The sequence below is a fragment of the Labrus mixtus genome, chromosome 16, assembly GCF_963584025.1.
Source record: "Labrus mixtus chromosome 16, fLabMix1.1, whole genome shotgun sequence".
NCBI classification, from domain to species: Eukaryota; Metazoa; Chordata; class Actinopteri; order Labriformes; family Labridae; genus Labrus; species Labrus mixtus.
Genome location: NC_083627.1, coordinates 6,448,790 through 6,471,768, shown reverse-complemented (window position 1 = coordinate 6,471,768; position 22,979 = coordinate 6,448,790). Strand labels below are relative to the sequence as shown.

General features: G+C 42.4%; 2 protein-coding genes across 2 annotated transcripts; one reads left to right on the top strand and one right to left on the bottom strand.

Annotated features, from left to right (window-relative positions):
* The first annotated feature begins 4,746 nt into the window (after nucleotides 1-4,746).
* zgc:91910 (Zinc finger protein 706-like) lies at nucleotides 4,747-9,400 on the top strand. Its single transcript, XM_061059547.1, has 4 exons — nucleotides 4,747-4,897; nucleotides 6,739-6,889; nucleotides 7,642-7,773; nucleotides 7,901-9,400. Exons 2-3 carry the CDS (start codon nucleotides 6,755-6,757, stop codon nucleotides 7,735-7,737), a joined length of 231 nt encoding a protein of 76 aa, XP_060915530.1. The 5' UTR covers nucleotides 4,747-4,897; nucleotides 6,739-6,754; the 3' UTR covers nucleotides 7,738-7,773; nucleotides 7,901-9,400.
* Nucleotides 9,401-9,660: 260 nt separating this feature from the next.
* On the bottom strand, nucleotides 9,661-21,098 carry bmp8a (bone morphogenetic protein 8a). Its single transcript, XM_061059929.1, has 7 exons — nucleotides 19,537-21,098; nucleotides 12,860-13,052; nucleotides 12,100-12,248; nucleotides 11,827-12,006; nucleotides 11,457-11,536; nucleotides 11,249-11,359; nucleotides 9,661-10,327 (listed from the first exon to the last, which is right to left on the bottom strand). The coding sequence occupies exons 1-7, from the start codon at nucleotides 20,078-20,080 to the stop codon at nucleotides 10,178-10,180; spliced, it is 1,407 nt and encodes a 468-aa protein (XP_060915912.1). The 5' UTR covers nucleotides 20,081-21,098; the 3' UTR covers nucleotides 9,661-10,177.
* Nucleotides 21,099-22,979: the final 1,881 nt, after the last annotated feature.

Below are 22,979 nucleotides of genomic sequence, written 5' to 3'. Positions count from 1 at the left end.
ACTATCTGCTGGTCCTTGATCGTTAGCATGCTAATGGTCCACTGAGGCTTACATTTCTAGCTCCGTCCACCAGATAGTTTAGACCTGAAGAAGCCTTTCAGAGGAGGAGAGGTGAAACTTCTTCTCCTTCAAGATCTTCAAATCAAGACCAGTTGTCTTTGGATCAAACTTTGGACTGACTGCAGAGTGCCGCTTGTACTGTCCCACCAGATCTGTCTAACGTGGTCGAATAAAAACTGAGCAGGTTAGCTTCTGTAACTGTTCTAGATCGTTACAGCAGAAGAAGACTGTACGCCTCACTGTGATCACTCAAGTCGACATTGAAGCTCGTTTAAAAAAGTGAGATGTTACTCAGCATTCGGGATCACTTCCCTTTAAGAAGTCATTTATTCATGGAGGAAAATAACCAAATCTCGACCCCTTTCAACCTCCACAAAGAAAAAGAAAAACCTTATCTGGATGGAAGAGTAGATTGAGTAAAGTCTTCAAGTTGTTTTGGGGTAATTTTCCCCCTTAAATCAGACAGAGACAGGGGGGGGGGTTACCTGCAGCAAAGGGCCCAAAGCCATGAACAGGTCATCAGGACTTTAACATGTGATCCATTTGTTTCTCTCATGTTTCATTCAAAACCTTAAACGGAGTTGAGATCAGGACGTGACTGTGATCGGTGAAAAGTTGAACATGTTGAATCAGAGTGACTGAGGGAAGTCTGAGATCGATCTGAAAACTCACAGATTCTCAAAGGAATCTGTGAGTTTTAAGACGTTTAAATCAGTTTTCACTTAAACGATGAAGGCGACTTTCTCAAACCTGCTCGACACCAGAGAGAATAAGAACACATTCAACACATGCCGTCTTATTAAACAGTCAGTGAAGGCTGCAGAGAGATGTAAGAGTTCTGGGTAAGGGGTTTAGTGTTTCATTAATTTTGACAGGGGGTGGGTGGGGCGGGGGGGGCTTCATGTAAATGTATTTATTTGTTTTTTAATGAGAGCTGGATGTGGAGGAGGGTTTTAAATGGTGTCGCAGCTTCTTAGGCAAACCGTAGAAACTAAAATAACTCTGAGGATTAACAGACGTGTGCTGGAAGGCTTAATGTGAGAACAGCGATTAAACACAAACTTTTTCTAAAAGCTGGGCAGTTTGTGTGTTAGTGTGTGTCTGTGTGCTGTTGTAACTTCTATCTTTGTGAGGACTCCGTTTGAATTTCTACCCGCTGATTTGGTTGTGCTGTCACAGTGAGGATTTGTTGAAGGTCCTGGGTCGGAGAATGTACTATCACAGTCCCCAACCTCCTCCGTATTGAAGTGTGTGTGTGTGTGTGTGTGTGTGTGTGTGTGTGTGTGTGTGTGTGTGTGTGTGTGTGTGTGTGTGTGTGTGTGTGTGTGTGTGTGTGTGTGTGTGTGTGTGTGTGTGTGTGTGTGTGTGTGTGTGTGTGTGTGTGTGTGTGTGTGTGTGTGTGTGTGTGTGTGTGTGTGTGTGTGTGTGTGTGTGTGTGTGTGTGTGTGTGTGTGTGTGTGTGTGTGTGTGTGTGTGTGTGTGTGTGTGTGTGTGTGTGTGTGTGTGTGTGTGTGTGTGTGTGTGTGTGTGTGTGTGTGTGTGTGTGTGTGTGTGTGTGTGTGTGTGTGTGTGTGTGTGTGTGTGTGTGTGTGTGTGTGTGTCTGATTCCAACCTGCAGTCTAAACAGTGTTTTAGGGATTAGAGCCGTAAACAATACAGATCTTTAGTAAGCAGTACAGACCACTTGAAAGTTTGTAGGATAGTATATTTGATACTATTGTACCATGCCTCCACCTGCTGTTTTTAACTGCAGCCATGTGTTTTTTTGTTTTTCTTTATTATTGATGCTTTTCGACTTCCCCCACACTCGGCACATTCACCTTAATTTCACACGAGGAGAGTAGAGAGCATTTTTCCATTCTCAGCCCGCTAATCTCTCGGTCCTGTTGGGCACATGTTCAGCTTTCTTTGCTCTGAAGAGTCAAACCGGCGTGTTTGATAACCTCTGCAGGCGTCACACTCAAGAGCTCGCAGACTCTCTGTAGCTATGAAAAAGTGTGAGGGGGGTTCGGGGAGAAGAAGCCGGCCAGAGGAATCAAACACGGCTGGGTTTTTCTCAGAAGCCATTTTTCCCCTCACTCTCCTTCTCTTATCGCACATGTAAATATCACTGATTTTTATTTTCCTCTTTTTACTTTTTATTACAGAGTTGTTTATATCTTATCCCCCGCATCCTGTCCATGGAAGCAGTCTTAGTTTGTGCATCTTTTTCTTTTTTTTTTTTGTAAATAAGTTTCTTTTTTTCACTATTCAAAATGTAAATACTGCAAAGAAGAAAAAAAAAACTCAGCCTACTGCTCATGTTCGTTGATGATCTTTCTCTCTCTTTCTTTCTCGTTGTCCGGTGAGAATCCTAACGTCGCCGTTAACATGGTTAATAAGCTGTTCGGTCCTCCGTCTGGACCACACCTGGACTGTTGAATGGATTCATATTTCAAGAGTTCTGTTCCAAAATCATCTTCTCATGCTCTCGTTAAAGATAACCTCACCTCTCTAAAGGAGGACCGAGCATGTCACCTGTGTCTACTCCTTACAGTTTAATAAATGCAAAACCTTTTGAAACATCATGTTTGTTAACTTATTTTTTGTTACAATGATTTAATTTAAAACAGCAGTTTTTACAGTGAAGCGTCTCAGTTTGTGAAACTTTAAAAAGACTGAACATCAATTTTAACAGAATCTCCACAAGGGGGCACTATTCACTTTTTAGAAGGCATGTTTCTACACATGCATGATACATTTCCTGTTGTGTATGCCTCAACCAGGTCCAACATTGAGGGAAAGTGTCCTTGCATCGTATACATCTTTTTTTTTGCATCAGTATTTACTGCAGCGTTTTCTTTTTCAGAAATGTGTCAACTATTTCATGTGAAGCCTAAACGCAGCTCCTTCCTGACTTGTTTTTGCAGTGTCACACTCAGTGTGTAGGGCTTAGCAGCATGCAACACATTCTTACTGATTTTAAGAACTAAACGTGTGGTCGTCCAACACGAGGCTGTTCCTCAGTCACACATCTATCAAAGTAATAAATGTGTTAAAGTTTTCAAATGTGCAGAAAAGGCTCAAAAGCTAAAACTGTAGTTACTCTCTTAGCCTGCGGGTTGCGCCCCCTGCAGGTGAAGAGAGTAACTGAGAGTGTTACAATAGCAGTAGCTGTTCCCTTCCTTGCCTCTAGATGGCAGTCATTGACATGTCCACATCTTGCCCTTTAAAAGAGTCTCCTCCAATTGAACATCTGACAGTAAAAAGTTTTTAAAAAGGATAAAAATCAAAGCAGCAGGGGGCACCGATGGCCGAGCGGTTAGTTTGTGCACCCCATGTACAGAGGCTGTAGTCCTGGAAGCGGGTGCCCGGGTTCAATTCCGACCTGTGGCTCCTTTGTCATTCCCCACTCTCTCTCTCTCTCTCATACTTCCTCCTCTATCCACCGTCCTGTCTCTCCCATGAAGGCCCAATAAGTCTTTTTCTTCCACACGCTTTGTTTTTGTTTGGAACAGAACTTTCTTTTTTGTGCATTTTGTCAAATTGCAATATATTCTTACTGTGCAGTATTGAGAAAATAGTCTTAGCTACAGGTCACTTGGATGTGAAATGTCTGACATGCGTGATCTCACAAGTGTTTAGTTGGACTTTGAGTCACATTCTGACGTCCGGCTGGTTCCCAACATGGTGGGCATTTTGTATGATGTGCTGTACGGCATTCAGAACTGCTGCTAATGATCACAAGATGTCAGAGACAGACTCGTGTGTCGTGACTGCAGACGCAGCTGTGAGCGTGTGTGTGGCCAGGAAACATGCAGACATGTACATGTACATTATCTCCAAAAATGTACTTGTGTTTGTTTTTGAATCATCTAAAATGTGTGCGTCTGTTCAAGTTTCCATCTTTAATGCAACAGAGAGATGTCACTTTTATTTCATATGTTCACTGCCGGGGTCTCGATGGAGCGGGAAAGAAAGAGAAAGAAACACAAACCTGTCCGTCTCTGTTCTGTGTGTGTATCATATGGACTCATTTACTGTAATAAAGTGATGAAACTGTGTTCACATTGTGTGTTTCTCTTTCACTCATTTGTGTTTAGAGGTACAGTCCTTCTGAAATCAGGGTTTACATTTACAAACCTGCCTGCTGTGGTTTGGTTTAATAAATCACTGGACATCTTGGCCTCCCCTAGGTTATCGTAAAATTATCATATCTCTGATTAAACGCTGACAAAATAAGTCATGCTTTATTTGTGGGTTTAGGAATATCTGTGTCGTACTGAAAATCAGATTATGCCCCATTTTTTAGCTGAAGTTGTTCTCATGATTTCCTGGGATTTCAGCCCTTCTGGATCAGTCTGGCCACTTCAAATAAAACTGACCGGATGTTTAAGAAGTGGAGTCAAAACTTCTATATAAAATGTTCAAATTTTAACAGAAAAGAAACACCGACATGAGATGCAAAATAACAAAACAGGAACACAAGGTAATTTAAAATAAATAAAACCAAGAACAAGAAGAAAGAAAAAGAAGCCTAATGACAACAAAGACCACAAAGTGAAACTTTAGGGTTTTCAAACTACAATGAGATACACAACATCTACAAGGTGATAGAGAGATAACAGAATAAACATTATAAACTTAGAAATTCCCACTGAAATACACCGTGGTGTTACTACCACGACTCCTGAAGCTGCAGTTATCATCCACACCACAGGGGGCGCTGCTCGTGTTTGCTCCCCCCGCAGGTTTGACGTTGAAGCGGCGGTTAAAATCCTCCTCTTTACTTTCCTCTGGCATTCAAAAAAAAAAAAAAAGAGACCGACGACAGAGCAAAGAGAGTCCCATCTCGAAGGTAAATCCCCCGAAAGCGAGAGTATTTAAAAAACGTGTGACTTTGTCTTGGTGTTAAATAAGAGTGATGTGTGTTCGTAATTGTGCTCGTCATGTATTTCGGTGTGACTCGGAGTCACATGTAGCTTCACCCGGCTAGCTCAGCTAACAGTGTTAGCAAGGCGGCGCCGGTTGACGTCAGGCCCTTTATCTGGTAAAAACCGGAAAAAAACTCAACGGGTAACTTGTAACCATGGATACTTATAATAAGTATAATAATCAGCCAACTTGTACGGGGTTTAATCAACTAGTTTGATGTGTTATAGTCGTAGTAAGAGCTCATTTAAAAACGCTAGCTGCCGGTGTTATGTCGAGAAATGCATCCCTGCCGAATATGGCGTGAAGTGGCGGAAGTGTTTGAAAACGGTACACGTCTCTCTTTCTGTGGGCAGATCTGTGATGACGGAGTATCTGAAGTTTATACTTAATAATAATTAAGTGTCCTGATTGTTATGTAGACTCAGTAGAAGACTCCTTTTCATCAGTCTGTGTAGATATGACATGTAAACAGGGTGGATGCTAAATACGACAGTACACGGTGTGTCTGCCACGTTTTGATCTGTCCTGCAAGGTGCATGCAACTGTCACCATAACACCTGTGTATATATTTTAATATATTAGCAGCTGGTCAAAACAAGTTGTTAAATCACTGAACTGTAGTTGGATAGTGCAGAGAAATGTTAAACTAAATAATATCACAAACCACAGCCTTAAGATATCATAAGAGTGAGTTAACACGTTTCAAAAAAAGATTTATTACATCATATAATAAATGGATTTTGTTTAGAGGATGATTTATTGCAGCTATGGGTCCCGGTCAAGTCCCGGTGCGGACCAAATCTGGAAGTTGGTCTGGTAGCTGGAGAGGTGCCTGAGCACTGCCGAGGTGCCCTTGAGCCAAGGCACCAAACCCCCTCCCCACTACCAGCTCAGGAGCGCCCGCTGTGGGCAGCGCCGTCACTCTGACATCTCTCCATTAGTGCATGTCCACAGGATCCTGTTTGTGCATGTGCGTGTGTGTGTGTGTATATTTCAGCCTATGTGTGTGTTCATGACTTACAGAGTGTAAAAACAGAAATCAGGATTTACATTTACAAAACCTGCCTGCTTTGGTTTGGTTTAATAAATCACTAGACATCTTGGCCTCCCCTAGGTTATCGTAAAAAAAACAAATGATCAATAAAAGTAAATCTTAATCTTATGCTGTATTTAGGACAAATTGTAACTTAAATAACGGTTAATGATCAGACCAGTTTGTTCCTGACTGTTCTCTAATTTATTTAAACATATTATTTAGTTATCGTTATATAGCATACTAAGAGTGTGTAACAAAGGACTTAAATCTGCTAATTTTGCTTCTCTTCCATTCCCCTCTGATCTAAACTCATACCGACCTGCAGCTCTCTTCTGTTACATACGACATGTGTTGAGGCTTGTGGATGATGACGTGTATCATAACGGTCATCCTAAACGAGGAGTGCAACATCCATAACAAACAGCTTCAGAAAATGTCAACGAAGGCATAAGAAGCTTCTCTTTTAAATATGACGTCCACATACCTCTATCTGTGCATTAACTGGGGACGTACCAGCGGACTTCTCTCTCCCGATTATATCAATACAAAAACGTTGGGAAATATACTCGGACTGCCCGTCTGAGTATCGTCTATATGTGGGAAACATTCGGTCCTCAATGCAGCTGATTCTTCGGATGTCTCAACTTCATTTATTTCTCTGTGATCTGAATCCGTCGTTCAGTCGCTCAGGTTGATAATCCTCGGCCTCTTGTTTGTTCTTCCTTCAGGTCAAAGTTGAGTGCCATGGCTCGTGGGCAGCAGAAGATTCAGTCCCAGCAGAAAAACGCCAAGAAGGCAGCAGACAAGAAGAAAGGTCAGGCTGCCGACCAGAAGACCGCAGCCAAGGCGGCGCTGGTCCACACCTGCCCCGTGTGTCGGGTAAGAGCAACACAAAGATATCACCTGCAGCTGAGCAGAGATTTTTTAAGAGGAGTTGGTTCATATGGAGAAAAAAAATCACTTGTCTCTAGATAGTTCTGTTGCTGAAGTTTGAAATCTTAACAGTGTTTCAGCGTATAGATATTATTTAGAGGTGATGACGTTTTCAGATAAAACTCACTGTCTTGTTCTGCATGGTTCTTGTCCGACAACGTTCAGTGTTCAAACACAATCTGAACCAAATTCAAAATATCTGAACACGATTTAGTTCCAAATTATGAATGAGTGAGAGTTAGTAACGGGTTTGAGTCTGTTTAATTTTTTCGGACTCGAGAGGCTCTGACTTGAGACTCGGCTCATCACAAATCTTTGAGAACTCGAAGGAAAACGTTTAGAAAGGAGTGTCGTCTGTTTGTTCCGTGCAGCAGTCAGATCTCAGCGTACGCAGTGGATTCACTCGGTGGCGGACGTTCCTGTTTGTTTAGCTTGTAGTGTAACATCACATCGCTGTGTCTGAAAACGACGTCAACTAGGGATGGGCTAATGGCAATGTACATGCTAGATGTAGGCAAGCAGCCAAAATAAAGGGTAGAGGAAACACACTTTGTGTTACACTCACTCTTTGTCTTTTCCCCTTCTGTTAATTTACATATTATCCACTTGAGTTTTTTCTTTGTTAGTTTGTTTGTCATCGGTCTCAAAACTCCAGATTTCCAGAATGAATCAAACTTGACTCCTTCATTTGATTTCAGACACAAATGCCCGACCCCAAGACGTTCAAGCAGCACTTTGAGAGCAAACACCCCAAATCTCCGATGCCTCCTGAGCTGGCAGACGTTCAGGCATAAAGTCCTGCAGACATGACCGGACCTGAACCACAACAAGTAAGACGTCCTGAAGTGCTCTCTGTAAACTCTTTGTGTTTTACATCCCTGTAGTTATTAATGTGAATACAAAACAATGACATACCAAGGTCACGACTTTAACAAAGAACAAATCTGTTGCTTATAGATACACAATGACCACGGACTAAAGGTTGAATCATGGAAGATGAAGGATGTTGATGACGAACACTTGGACCCGTCAGTATTCATGGACAGCGGGTGTGACTGGGAGGGGCGGGATGTGTGTATGTGCTGTGTACGTACATGTGTGTATGTGTAAGAGAGAACAATAACAAAGGCAGAAGTACACCAGCACCCATTTTTTTTATATTTATAATGTCAAACTACAATTCTGTTCCAGATCGGATCAAGGAGAGACCAGCTAGGTAACCCACTAACACCGAACAAAATACAATTCACGACTGAAGATGTGATGGGTCAGAAAAAACTACGATGGGGGAATAATGAAACAAATGTGTTTTTGGTAATCTGGCTAGTTAACAGATTATTATACTGATCGATGACACAGATGACACTCACCCTGCATGTCCCGCCGGGTGCTGATGGGTAAAAACTCACTATTATCCTTCTCACTTGAGCAAAGCGCTTTCGCATCTTCTTCACGGTCAACAGTGCACACCCTCAGTGAATGACCAAAACCCAGAACCACTGGCCTCTTCTAGTGACTCAAGTTCACAATGTAATGTTAGAATTTCAGTTTTTGTTGGTGGTTAAACTCGTACAATAAATTTCTCAAACTGGATGTGGAGATGAACAGTTTTTGTTTTAGAGAGACTCGACAGCGTTTACTCCTCAGCTCACACTCACCAGGCGTTTTCATGACTCAGAACAGTTGGAGGACACGCCCCCTTTTATTAATTGTTAACAAAGTTCAAAAAGAAACTTCTTTTAGCTCCTAGTTTTAGATTGAGTCCACAAGAGGAGCAGTCAATGATTGGCCGAACAATAGAGCCACTGCTGCACCGCTAGCTTCAAACTGGACCAAAAACAGATGAGTGGAGGGAAAGTCTGCACCTCTCCTTTAAGTCACAACAAACCCCCTCTCTGACCACAGGGTCTGTCTTTGTTTTTCAGCCAGCTTACTTTACTTCAGTCTCTATGAGCGGTGCACAAAGAGCCCTCAAAGGTCTGGTTCTCGGGGGGGAGGGCTCCACAGAACTGTATACGGTCTGAAAACGCCTGACAACACCATACAACAGTACCTCACGTTAAAACCACACAGCAGTCTCATCGTGTCTTCTCTTACCCAGAATCCTCTTCTACATTTCCACGTTGTTCTTCTCAGGCTTCTTTCCCAACAAAATCTCTGCAATAACATCCCCCTCCCCTCCCCCCCTCTGTTACACCAGGACAGGATTTAGTGTCAGAAACTGAACCCGGTCTAAAGTATGCACAGCTTTTTTTCTTTTTTCATGAATGCTCTCAGTTGTTATCGGTTTAGCGCTAATTACTCATTTTTGGAGAATTAAATTAACTGCCCGAATGATTATTCCCCCTTCTTCATGGTTCCTCGTTTATTTACTAGAAGGACAAACGTCACTAATCTGCTTTCACTGTATTATTTTTTTTATCCTTTTCAATAAATTGTAAAATGTATTTAATGTGATTTATCTTGTCAGCTGATTCTGTTTCCATGACGCCCACACTCATTCAGACATCAATAACTTTTAAGAGGTTGATGGAATCAAACGATTAATAATTGTTGCAGCTCTATTTAAAAAAAAAAACTATAATTGCTAGGTCCGTAAAATATGCGTCGTCGAAGCAGAAGTATAAACAAGGCGTAAAGCTTCACTCTCTTACATCAAGTTTAAAATAATGAAATCTATCTTTCTCTGGAAATAATGACAAAACACCAACATTACATGAAATGGTCAATAGATTGTAAATATTTCTTTATTCAGTTAAACAAATTGAAATGTTCTCTTCATATACACTTATCATTTCTTTTATAAAAAACAGAACAGGCATCACTCATAGCATCCACTGCCATTCAATATCATTTGCCATAAAAATCTGTGAACACTCGAGGTTAAATAATTAATATGATTCTCTGTGTTTGTCGCTTGAAGAGGCATGAAAATATATTTAACTTAATTATAATCTTGAAAAAAACTGAAAGTGATGTTTATATCAGGTCAAAGGTATTTCCATTTAGACTCATCAGTACGTCTCATTTGTTCAGCTGACAGCTCAGAGGACAGTTTGAACCTAAATAAAAACCTCTGATGTATAAAATAGTCTCATTTTAAAAACATCTAGTGTAAAGAACGTATGTGGAATCACTTAATTAGTAAGAATCCTTAAACACTGATAGAGTTCATGTCTGCAGTTATAAAATCCTCCCTGGAGGTTTGTGCTGGACTCGTCTCGGTGTCCACACTCATAGACAGCCGCAGGTCTTGACCACCATGTTGCGGTGTTTCTTCAGGATGACGTTGTTGTTGTCGTCGTAGAAGAGGACAGAGATGGGGCTGAGCTTGGTGGGGGCGCAGCACGCTTTAGGAACCTCATCAGGCTTCAGGAGGTGGACCTGAGAACACGGCAGAGAGAGAGAGAGAGAGAGAGAGAGAGACATGGTTAAGATCTGAACTGAAACCTTTCCCCTGATCCATCTCTGGAGGATTCAGATTCTAATACAGCGATGTAGATATACAAGAGTGTTGCCAACAAAATCTACTTAAAGTATCAGAAGTAAAAGACGTCATTCCTGCAGAGAAAAGCTCCCGAGTCGCATTAGATGTTTAAAACTGATTTGAACCTTTTTCTTACAGTTAGCTCGTTAAAACCAGTCCTCCATTTCCAACCCAGACGTCGAGCCCCTCTAAGAGCCTCAAAAATAAATCTGCAGGGTCGAGTTGATGGTTTAATAGAATCTGTCAGACATTTTGAAAGGAGAAAAGTCTGACACGAGTCAAACTAGAAATAGAAGAATTCACAAATGAAAATCCCTGAAAACAACAGATTATATCTAACCATATAAAACAAGGTATTGTAAAAAGTGAAGGTGCAAAATTTAAACAAAGGAAGTGCATTTAAGTTGTGTAAAATAACAAATCAAAATCCTGAATGAATAATGTAAAAAACAAAAGAAGGGTCTCATTCTTGAAAGGACAAAGAAAAGTGCTGCAATTGAATTATTATTATTATTATTATTGAATGTCATTGAAATTTAGCAGGGGCACAATCTGAAGTACTGAAGTAAAAACTTCTACCTCACAAGAAGATTAAAAGCAGCATAGTAAAGAAGAAGCGTTACATTTATAGTTAACTTGAGTACTTCTTTCTTTTTATTAATACTGAGCAACACAGTTTTATCAAACTTGTTGTAAGATTTCAAAGCAAACAGAAATGAAAAGTTTTCTCCAGAAGTGAAAAAGATTAAATAAATATGTTCCCTGATATCAGGGTTTGTATAAGTGTTTGATATGTTTTGTGTCATCGCTGAACGTACCACTTGCTGTATGAGTGCGTGGTTTGTGGCGTTCATGCAGGAGCCCAGAGGATAAAAACATTCTCCATCACAGTAATACGCCGAGTATCCGGTCGGCGCCAAAACCCAGTCCTGAAGGAACAACACAGAACAACAACACGAGTACATTTAAACATGTCAAATAATAAAGTCAAAGTAGGATGAACAAAAGCTGAGCGTGTGAGCTGACCTTCCATCCCAGGTCACTGAAGCTGACGTAGAGCTCGTGTTTTTTACACGGCTCACCCCCGTTGTTTGCAGGACTCCGGTCTGAACACGGACAAGATTTAGAAACATGACGTAAGGTTTAACACTCAACATCATTTCTTAGTAAAGTAGGGTTCCTTACTTCTTAAAAAGAAGTCTAATAAATAGTCCCAAGTGTTCAGGAATGTTTTTATACAGCAGTACTTTCAAAAACTTGAAAATGTCCCAATAACTAGATAATTAACAATTCAATCCCTAAATCTTTGTAATAATAGAACAAGACATTTTTTTAAGTAACAGTAAAGAAACAATCAGAGGTGTAAGACAAAAAAGTCCAGAACATGGAAGCTCACTGTGGATGCTGGGGACGGGGAGGTCGTATTTGGGTTTCTTCCTGCGTGGATGTGGTTTGACGGCTCGAGGCGGTCGACACGGGATCTGACTCTCCCTGAAGAAGGTCACCATGAAGGGCTGTTTGGAGCGAGGACCCCGGCGACCCACCAGCCCGATCCAGCCTGCAGAGAGGGAGCGGTCTGATGGGGACGGAGCAGAGATCAGTCAGTAGAGGAAAAGTTTGACTACTCTAAATAATAACATCAAAAGCTGTGTAACTCTAACGAACCCACCTTCCTCTGTCTCCACATAGAGACGTATTCCCAGGTTGCTGCGTGGGTGGAGGAGCCAGTGGTTGGAGGCTGAGGTGACGTCGAAAGCCAGCCAGCCCTCCTGACCTGCAGGCACAGACTGCATGTCCAGCAGCACCAGCTCTGGCTCTCTGACGGAGGAGACACGAAGGGTGTGATCAACATCTCGTCTGTGACATCACATTATACACAAATATAGATTCATCCACTTTTAATGTGTGTTTATATTATTATTACTATTAGACTGATCCGCCTCTGTGGGGTTTGTTGTTTTTTTTGTTGCTCCTGTCACACTTTTGTTCTGTGCTGAAAGTACCCATCAGTGACTGGACAAGAGCTGACAGTGTGTTGCTGATTGGACGGGACCTGCACTGCATGCCTATATGTGATTGGACGGGAGCTGATGGTACAGGTTTTAGACCAGAGCTGCAGAAGCCAATACGCTGCCGCCTTCTTCCTCACTCCTAAGGTGACCATCATAGAGAGAGAGATTGTTTGTTTGATTGACAGCGTCAGGCAGACTTAACTTTAACGATGTTGTAAATATAATAATGTAGATAAAATATTTTATTTTATTCATTTTATTTAAAATGAAGGCAGTGTGTTCTCCCTGAAGTTTGAATATTCTGTGTTGAAAAATGAAAAAAAACACATACGGTACATACATTCATCAAAAAAAGAAAAAAGACATACATACATTCATCGAAAAAACAAGGAAGAAAAGAAACTAATTTACGGTTACCTGTGTCTGTTCTCTCGTTGGATCTCATAGACAGAGATGTGCAGCGTTCTGTTGGCTCTCTGGCCCATCGTCAGGGTTTTATATATACGAAACTCTGCTGCCGTCACAGTCTCACCCTGAGGGAGGGGGGTCAGGTCGAACCGAAACTCCTTCCAGTACGGACGCGGCTGTAGGAGGTCTCGCTCCTGCTCCACTGCAGACAGAAAGGCAGAATCAATTAATCCATTTTTATTTGTATAGCTCCAATTGATTAAATAATGTATTCTCAAGAAACGTCACTAGGAGGGAGCAGGTCTATAAGTCTTAATTATATTAATCACAAAACCCCAACATTAATCCACAATGAGCACAACAAGCAACATTTAGCAAAGTTACAGTGGCAAGAAAAAACTTCCTTTAATCAGGTAGAAACCTCGAGCAGAACCAGACTCAAGTTGAACAGGAAGAAACCTTTAGCAGAACCAGACTCAGACTCAAGTTGAACAGGCAGAAACCTCGAGCAGAACCAGACTCAAGTTGAACAGGAAGAAACCTTTAGCAGAACCAGACTCAGACTCAAGTTGAACAGGCAGAAACCTCGAGCAGAACCAGACTCAAGTTGAACAGGCAGAAACCTCGAGCAGAACCAGACTCATGTTGAACAATCAGAAACCTCGAGCAGAACCAGACTCAAGTTGAACAGGCAGAAACCTCAAGCAGAACCAGACTCATGTTGAACAGGCAGAAACCTCGAGCAGAACCAGACTCAAGTTGAACAGGCAGAAACCTCGAGCAGAACCAGACTCAAGTTGAACAATCGGAAACCTCGAGCAGAACCAGACTCAAGTTGAACAGGCAGAAACCTCGAGCAGAACCAGACTCATGTTGAACAGGCAGAAACCTCGAGTAGAACCAGACTCAAGTTGAACAATCAGAAACCTCGAGCAGAACCAGACTCATGTTGAACAGGCAGAAACCTCGAGTAGAACCAGACTCAAGTTGAACAATCAGAAACCTCGAGCAGAACCAGACTCAAGTTGAACAGGCAGAAACCTCGAGCAGAACCAGACTCATGTTGAACAGGCAGAAACCTCGAGCAGAACCAGACTCAAGTTGAACAGGCAGAAACCTCGAGCAGAACCAGACTCAAGTTGAACAATCGGAAACCTCGAGCAGAACCAGACTCAAGTTGAACAGGCAGAAACCTCGAGCAGAACCAGACTCATGTTGAACAGGCAGAAACCTCGAGCAGAACCAGACTCAAGTTGAACAGGCAGAAACCTCGAGTAGAACCAGACTCATGTTGAACAGGCAGAAACCTCGAGTAGAACCAGACTCATGTTGAACAGGCAGAAACCTCGAGTAGAACCAGACTCATGTTGAACAGGCAGAAACCTCGAGTAGAACCAGACTCATGTTGAACAGGCAGAAACCTCGAGTAGAACCAGACTCATGTTGAACAGGCAGAAACCTCGAGTAGAACCAGACTCATGTTGAACAGGCAGAAACCTCGAGCAGAACCAGACTCAAGGTTGAACAGGCAGAAACCTCGAGTAGAACCAGACTCAAGTTGAACAGGCAGAAACCTTGAGTAGAACCAGACTCATGTTGAACAGGCAGAAACCTCGAGTAGAGCCGTAGACTCATTAAAAGTAGGTTTACACGTATCGGGCTACAGATTTCAGAGAGAGATGACATAAGCGTTGTCTCAGGAAATCCCAAAGAAAAACTCAATTGGGCGAATAAACTGGACAAGTGACATCTATACATGTTTTTACATTTTTTCCCAACTTCACTACAAAATGTCTGCTTTTTATTTACTCAGAACTTTTAACCTCTTTTTCTTTGCTAGTGGAACAAGTACTCAGATCTTCGACTTTGTTTTAAGTAACAGTCCAGCTTTCCAGACATACTCAACTTAAAGTCCAGGGGATCGATAACCACAGTTATAAGTAGTTTAGTTTGTAAATGTTAGGTCAAGCGTTGGGCTGGATGTTCCTTTTGTAAAATGTAAGCTCAAGATGAATGTAGTATAAAAAAGGTGCAAATAGATTTTGGTGGTGAGTCCTGAGGCTAGACCAGTTGAGAACCACTGTTCCAGTAAATGTACTCAGCAAGTTTCCACCTCTGTATTTACCAACGTCCTGCGTGACTACACTGTTTATCCAACAGGATGCAGGTGAGATGTCTCTCTTAAGGGTGCGTCGTCAGCCGCTGTTCACGTGCCAGGTGCCATGTCTTTTAAGCAAACTCAACAGATGTAGAAACATAAAACTGATCTGACACACGTCTACAAGTGGTCTTCATGTGCCCAACATGTTAGCGCAAGTTGATAGACCGTAACCATGGCAACATGAATCTCAGACATCAGTGCAATATGTTTGTGTCCCGGTGGAACCCCCACTGGGACACAAAAAAGTTTGATGCATACACGTAATAAATAGAGATATTGAGGACAGGACACCCGTGATGGGCTGGGCGTGCTTGAATCACAGAGCACACACACAAACACACACACACACACACACACACACAGAGCAGTAATTAGAGACACTTAGTGCCTTGAACCACAGCAGCTGCTCAGCACACACACCACTAATTGCAGGCCTGCCCGGTATTTTTAGAGTGGCTCCCTCCGCAGCAGTATTTTCATCTCTTCAGACCGTTTGCTTTTTTTTTTTTCAGTGTGTGTCAGTGTGGCTTTTAATTTTAACCAGCTGTGTCTTCCCATTACATATGCGTAGGAACACACACCCATGCCTGTTTGATTGAACTTACATGAACTGACTGCACACGCTGATTAGATTAGTCATAGAAACAGAAGCTGAATATAGAATCTCTGCAGTAGATCACGGGACGGATGCTCAAAAGGTCATGAAGATAAAATGTTTAAAAAAAACACTTTAAGCATCATTAAAACAGAATTTTAAACATTACAGATAACCTGTTCCGATGCCACATTTCTTAGTTTTAATTGCCAAAAATTCCAGGCAAACTTTTGCACACTGTCTAAATTGCACAAACACATTGGCAGCGTTTCTCTGTATGGAAATGTTGCAAATTTATTTGTGCAATGAAGACAGTTTAACCTCTTTTGCCCTCAGTGTGTGAGTGAAAGACAAACGTTACTGATGCATCTTCAAAGGCACCAAAAGGTCAATATTTGTCGACCTGTAAATATGAATGTAGCTTTGGATTTAAAAATACAGAAGATCTGTGAGCTTGTATAGCGCTTTTTAAGTCTTCTAACTACTCAAGGTACTAATCCAGTGTCTTCCCTAAGGACACATCAACGTGTGGCTGCAGGAGCTGGGGATCATTCAATCATTATTTGTATAGCGCCACTTCATGTTATCTGTTTGTGTTATCTCTAGACGCTTCACAAAAGAGCATATGGGATAACATGCAGGCAGGATTACTCCTTTGTATTTCTCACGCCCCAGTTTTCCGCTGAGGTTGAGGTTGGAGCAGACCGTGCATGAATGAGGACGGCGTCAGGGACGTCTGGTGGTAGTAGTGCCATATCTCCTCGCTGACGGTTGGGGGAGCTCAGGCTACTCGAGAGCCTGGCTTCTGCTGCCGGGACAAAGCCTACTGGGCTTCTGGCACGGAAAGGGATCGACCACCAAGCCTTCCGGTTGAGAGACGTCCAACTATACCACTGAACCACAGCCGCCCCAATAAAGCTTGATGCTTTTTGAACATATTGATCATTAAATTAGTGGAGATGATGTCATTTTGGAAGAAGTGGTAAAGAAAAGTAGAGTATCAAAAATGTTGACAACCTTAGTTAGCATGTTAGATTTAAGTGTTTTTTTCCCTCATGAGAAGATCTGATGATGTTCAAACTAACAGTTCACAGTAGAATTTAAACGTCATCCTTTCAAAGGACACAGCAGCATGCGATGTTGGTCAAGGCGCGAGTCACCGTTGTTTACTGGATCGTGGCTGTTTGAAGGACGGACTGTTTTGTAGTGGTGAGTGATAAATTTGAGGGTGCAACATTTTCCCCAAAACAGAACTAAATCTGCAAAAGGAAACCATTCATTTAGACGTGACTCCACGGCAAACGCTGAGCAGAGAGAGGAGAAGATGTTTCCCACGGTGCACTGGGAGCAGAGCATCGTCCCGGTCCAGAGGAGCAGCAGGAAGGAAGCCATTCAGAGGAGGATGTTTAATTTTTATGCTCGGACAGATAGGCATCAGTCAGGCTGCTGAGCGGTTTGGACGGGAGGACGAATATTCACACAGTTTGGGTGGCAATGTGCTACCGTTTTTCTTCTGTATGGTAGAAATGAATGCTGTGTTTGCTTTGTGCAGTCTTAAGTGTTAAGACTGAACATTTACTTTAATAAACAACGAAAAAGAGAGGACGTTTTTACACACGAGAAACTACATTGTAAAGTTTAGTGGATTTAGATAAATTAAACATGAACGTGGGATCATTTTCAATCAGATTCACAGCTTGGAACTATTATTGGATCTATTATTGTGTACTGTCATCAGCACTATCCAGTTACTCAACGATCACACAAACAATGATTTAGTCAAACGGGGCGGCAGTAGCTCAGTCTGTAGTTGACTTGGGTTGGGAACTGGAGGGTCGCTGGTTCAAGTCCTGGTGCGGACCAAATCTGGCAGTTGGTCTGGTAGCTGGAGATGTGCCAGGTCACTTCCTGAGCACGGCCGGGGGTGCCCTTGAGCAAGGCACCGAACCACCCCCACCAGCTCAGGAGCGCTCGCTGCGTGCAGCCCCTTCACTCTGACGTCTCTCCATTAATGCATGTGCCTATGTGTGTGTGGCGTGTTCAGCAACAGAGTGTAAAATGTACTTTCTCCTCCGTTTTATTCACATTTTAGTCATTAATCTGCGAAAGAAAGAGTCCTTTGAGTAAATATTGAAGAGAGGATGTAATCCGTTCAGATTAGGTTCTGTAATACTTTCATTATTGATCCCCATCACACGTCGTACTGGAGATCTTCTCATAGCTAGAGAAGTATCCGGATGCTCGGCTCAGTGTGGCTCTGGCAGAAAGGCCGGTGGATGCAGGAATGCTGGGTAGAAATGCAAACCTACCAATATAGTTTAGCCGTTCTGGTTTTGATCCTCTCTGTGGTGGTTGAATGTTTGTGGAAATTTGCACAGCAGAAAATCTAAACCTGCATGTCACTGACGGTGTCATCAAGTTCACACACGGTGTAATTTCATCCTTTCAGTGTTTACATTTTGTGGCAAAAAACCACCAAAAAGTCCCAAACTGCTCTGTCATTTAAAATTGATGACAGAAATGTTCTTAATTCAAGGTTAAAGGAAAAGTTTGTCATCTTGGGGAATACACTTGTCTGCCTACTTGCCAAGAGTTAGACGAGAAGATTGGTGAGCAAAATCCGCAGCTTTAGAAAGCAGCTGATTAGCTTAGCTTAGCACAAAGCCTGGGTGTTTCCAAATGTGACGGAATCACCTCCCGGCTTCACCTTTATCTGTGCCCTATGTGCACAGAAACAGAACTAAAAAGTATGCGTCCTTGAAGTCAATTCACACGGCCATACACGTCTGATTATGTCTTTAATCTGATTTCTGAACAGATGAATGAAAGCAGAAATCAAATGTGTATCAGTGAGCTTTAGAGGAGTTGGTTGTTGGCTTTGGTTAGAATTTAATTACGAGACCTGACCAGATGTTCCCCAATATTGAGTCTCTATGCTAAGCTGAGCTAGCCGTCAACTTCTTAAGTATTTTCATGTTATCCTTAGCAAGAATTTATCTTGACTTCAAAGATTGATTTTTGGGCTTTTTGTGCCTTTGTTAGAGAGCGAGGACAGTAGATGAAGTCAGTAATCAGGGAGAGAGAGAGTGGGGAATGACATGCGGGATAGGAGCCACAGGTCGGGTCGCCCGCGCAGGCTAACCACTGTGCCACTGCACCACTAGCGCCTCATATCTTGACTTTGAGCCACTGTTCTGGGCTGATATACGTACGACAAATTTTCAACCAACAGCAACCGTCAGCGCAACCAGTGACACAGATTACTTCTTGCAGGTGTGATTGTGTGAGTGCACTATTTCAGAGTAAGTGAATGCAATTTAGGAAGATACTGTTTCAAACAAATCATCCAAAATCATCGATGTTTCATTATATTGGTTTGAAATATTGCGCAACTGGAAGCGAACAAACCTAAATTAAGGAATTAGCCATGATGAAGGACGGGAGCAGTCTCCAGATGCACAAAGAAAAGAGGGATAGTTTAAAAAAATAACATGTTTTGCAGTTTTTGGTCAAATTCCTGTTAAATTGAATTGACTTGATGATAAAGTTTTAGACCAATCGACTGGAGAGGAACAAATTAAAGCTGTATTCACGAAGCCAGTGTCCTGTTTTATGATAGGCTCAACATAAATATGTACTTTATGGGTTAATGACTGACCAACAAGTTGGCAACAGAAAATGACCTGATGATGGACTCATCCAATAACATACAATCTCATTATGTGATGTATCAGCCTGTCTTATATTTTCTATTTGTGAATTATGAGATTTTGTGGACGGAGCTCTTTAGTTCTTTTTTTACTTTCTCCAGATTTTACCTCAAGCAAAAACACAAAGAGATCTAAACTGCATCACTTCCTGCTCACATTATCCTCCAGAGACCTCCTGGCAAAATGCAGCTGTCTTCAAGCACAGGTGTAGACTACTCACCCAGGTTGACGAAGCTCATCACCGTATCGGCCTCGCTGACCACCGTCCCCAGTGGAGGTGTGTGCGTGCTGAGAGTTGGCGGGGCTGCGTAGCTGACCTGAGTTAACCTCTCTGCCCCTCCAAACCTCCCCATGCCAGGTCCGCTCACAATGATCTCATTCCCATCATCCTCTCCATCCACCGACATGGCGTGGTACAGGTCCAGCATAAAGAGTGGTGCAGAGGAGGGGGGACGTAGTGGAGGGTGGGGTCTGGGTCTACCTGGTAGACCCAGGATGGACAGGATCTCCTTCTGCATCTCCTTCTTTTCACGGCCGCTGAGCCGCCTGAAGCTGGAGTGAACCACAGCCTCGGCCTGCTGGCTCCACAGAGAGAGGAAGAGAAGGAGCAGCAGGGGCAGGAGGAGCAGAGTCCTCAGGTGGAGGAGAGGCCGGTGAGGTCTGGAGGTGGAAAAGGTCTGGACCCCATCGCAGTTTTTTCTCATGTGCTGCTGTTCCATGTTGCTGCAAAGACAAGAGAAGCTGTGGGAGGCGTCTGAGGCCATCGCTGTGGTCTGCTCCTGGTTCTTCTTCTGTTGTTTGCAAATCAAAACTTTTATAACTCAAAAAAAAAATAATCACAACTTTCAATTTATCTTCCTCCAGTGTTTCCAGACGCAGAACAGTGTTTCTCCTCACTCCTCTGACTGTTTGTCCTCCTGTTTCAGAGTCTCCACAGACAAACTCTCAAACAACTGATTTATGCCTGATGTGTTTAGAGGAGAGCTGCCTCTGGACTGGACGTGTTTACTGCCTAAAACTGCCTCTGTTTATCTCTCCCTCCCCCCTTTGGCTTCCTCTCTCCCTCGTCTACCTTCTCTAATCTGCAAAAAGAAGAAAAAAAAACCTCCTAACACTCTCTTCTGCTCCCTCTTAGTCGTGCAGCAGGAGAAAAAGAGATAATAAGCGTAAGGGCATAATTACAAGCCTACAATGTGTTTTGAATATAGACAAACAATGCCTCTATAGAAGATTGGTCTGCGCTTTGAAGTCGTAAACTCGGAGGATGGAAAGCAATTTCCGTGATAAGCAGGTGCCGGAGAGATTGGAGTGGAATTTGAGAACCGTGTCATTAGCTTTTCGCTCCCAAACCTCCCTGACCTCACAGGAAAATGAAGCTCACACCTGCAGCGAGTTGATGAGATACCTCCAGTGGATCTCCTGCGGTGGAGAATCCACTGCTGGAAGCTCTTATCCAGTCATCCTTGAGTGCTTATTTTCCATTCATGACTGCTCCCCACCCACATGTCTCTGAGGTTCCAGATGTCTTCCTTAATCCAATTTATAAAAAAAACCAAAAAAAAAAACCGATAACGCCAGGAAATTGTTCCCTAATTTGTAATCCTTCAGAGAGGTGAGAGGGTTTCTCCCACAGTCCTCAGATGTGTGGCGGCTCTTGTTCACACTCAGCTGGGAGTGTGTGAGCGTCTGCAGCAGTGAGAGTGTATCCTGTGTATGAAGCTTACAGAGTGAAACAGTTGTTCATAACCAGGAGGGAGTTTCCATCCCAGCCTCCGCCTCTCCACCTCTTTCAAGTCTTTAAACTTCTCCCTGCTGCTCACATCTCATCACCACCCCTCCCAGCGGTCTATTTGGGAGACCTCATCTCTCTCTCTCTCTCTCTCTCTCTCTCTCCCTCTTACATCCACCCATCTATCTTTTCATCTGCTCATGACTGCTTCCTTTCATAGCTACTCAACGTTTAAGTCTCAGGCGGCTCAGCGGGAAGCACGTCAAGTGGCCTGATGCCCTGTTGAAAAGCAACTGTGGACTTATTCACAACGAGGATTAAGAAGTCAAAGTAAAGGGGATGAAATGTACCTGAAACGTTTTTAATCATACATCTTTAGTGTACCTTTAAGTTCCAGTGAAAACGTGTATTCTATGTTCACTTGATAAAAGTTTATTTATCTTAGTGCTGTTGACATGCTCGCTAACAACTTCTGGCAGCTAAACTTCTGACTATTATCTCAACCAGCTCAACTTTTTACAAGAATACACCAGCTAGACTTTATTAATGATATTTATATATTTTTACTACTGTATCATTATTGTAACAGAAACTTGAAGTGCTAAGGCATGTTAGCTTGAAAGCTAACACTAAGACACTAGGCTACTTGAGTTATTTAAAAACTTTTAGAAAATAAACAATAGGCCTACAGCAGTAAAAAAAGAAATTCCCAAACTTACCGCTAGAGTCATGAGCGTAAAGATTTAGACTACTTTAGTAACTCATGTTAATTAGCGTACTTTTTAAGGTTAGCATGCGAGCAAAAAGCAGATTTCTCCTCCATCTGAACTAAACTGACAGTAATATTTTTTGTATGTTGTTACAATTTGGACTTATATCGTGAAGCTTCAAAGAAAGGTCCATCCCAATGTAAGGCCCAGTCCCTTTTACTGGCCTGGTGACGCTGCAGGTTTTGAAAAATAAAGTCAGGTCTCAGTTAGAGGCCTCGACGTATGTTGTGTTCAAATAGTTTCAAACAAATAGCAGCAAGGAAAAGCAGCAAGACACAGAAAAAGATGAGCTCAAACATCTGTCCAAGAAAGACAAAAAGAGAGTATGCATGCCTGCAGCAGATTAAGCAAGCTCATATTAATGATGAGTCATTTATCGGCATCCTAATTTGGTACACAAGACATAATATTCTGTCTGGTGTACATTTACAATTTTATTTTCTTTCTTATCTTTGCTGTGCTGTGTTTTGTTTGAATGTAATTAAAAGGTCAGTCTCATATTGACGTCTGGCCCAACGGTAAATTAAAGCCTGGTAAGGCTTTTAATTAAAGTTATGCGGCACATGTAAACTTATTCGTTTCAGGCACTCCATAAATATCGGCATTTTTTCCCTTTTAGATTATTATTACTTTATAATTTCTTATGCAAAGTCAAAGCTAAAGGTCTTAAACATCACTGCCATATAGCTAATTAACCACACATTTAAAATTCAAAGCAGGTGTGCCATCAAGCTAACATTAAATACAAACATTTCACCCCTCTGCAGCTGTGGTAGGTGCTCAGGTTAAAACTGCTTAAACCCCTTTTTCCTGCATCATTTTTTTTTTAAAGGTCTCCCTGCAGCGAGTCTAATGCGAACACATTCACTGTGTTCAAACCCAAAAATTCAGAGGGAAGAAATGACTCAAATATAGTCGCGAGGCTCAGCCCTGTGCCAGACCATGTTTGTGTACTCTCTTCTTCAAAGCTGCCTGGTACTTGTGGTGACTTTGAAAGGCATGAATAACACTGACCAAACCAAACTGACCACACTTCATTTCGTCCTGGCCGAAAGGGCGAGTCCCAAATGCCAGGAATTAACGCTTTGCTACTTATGTTGTTCTTCTCCCCTGCACATCTGAGACTTCAGGAGGTTTTTTGTGTCTGGAGAGATAGTGGTGAGG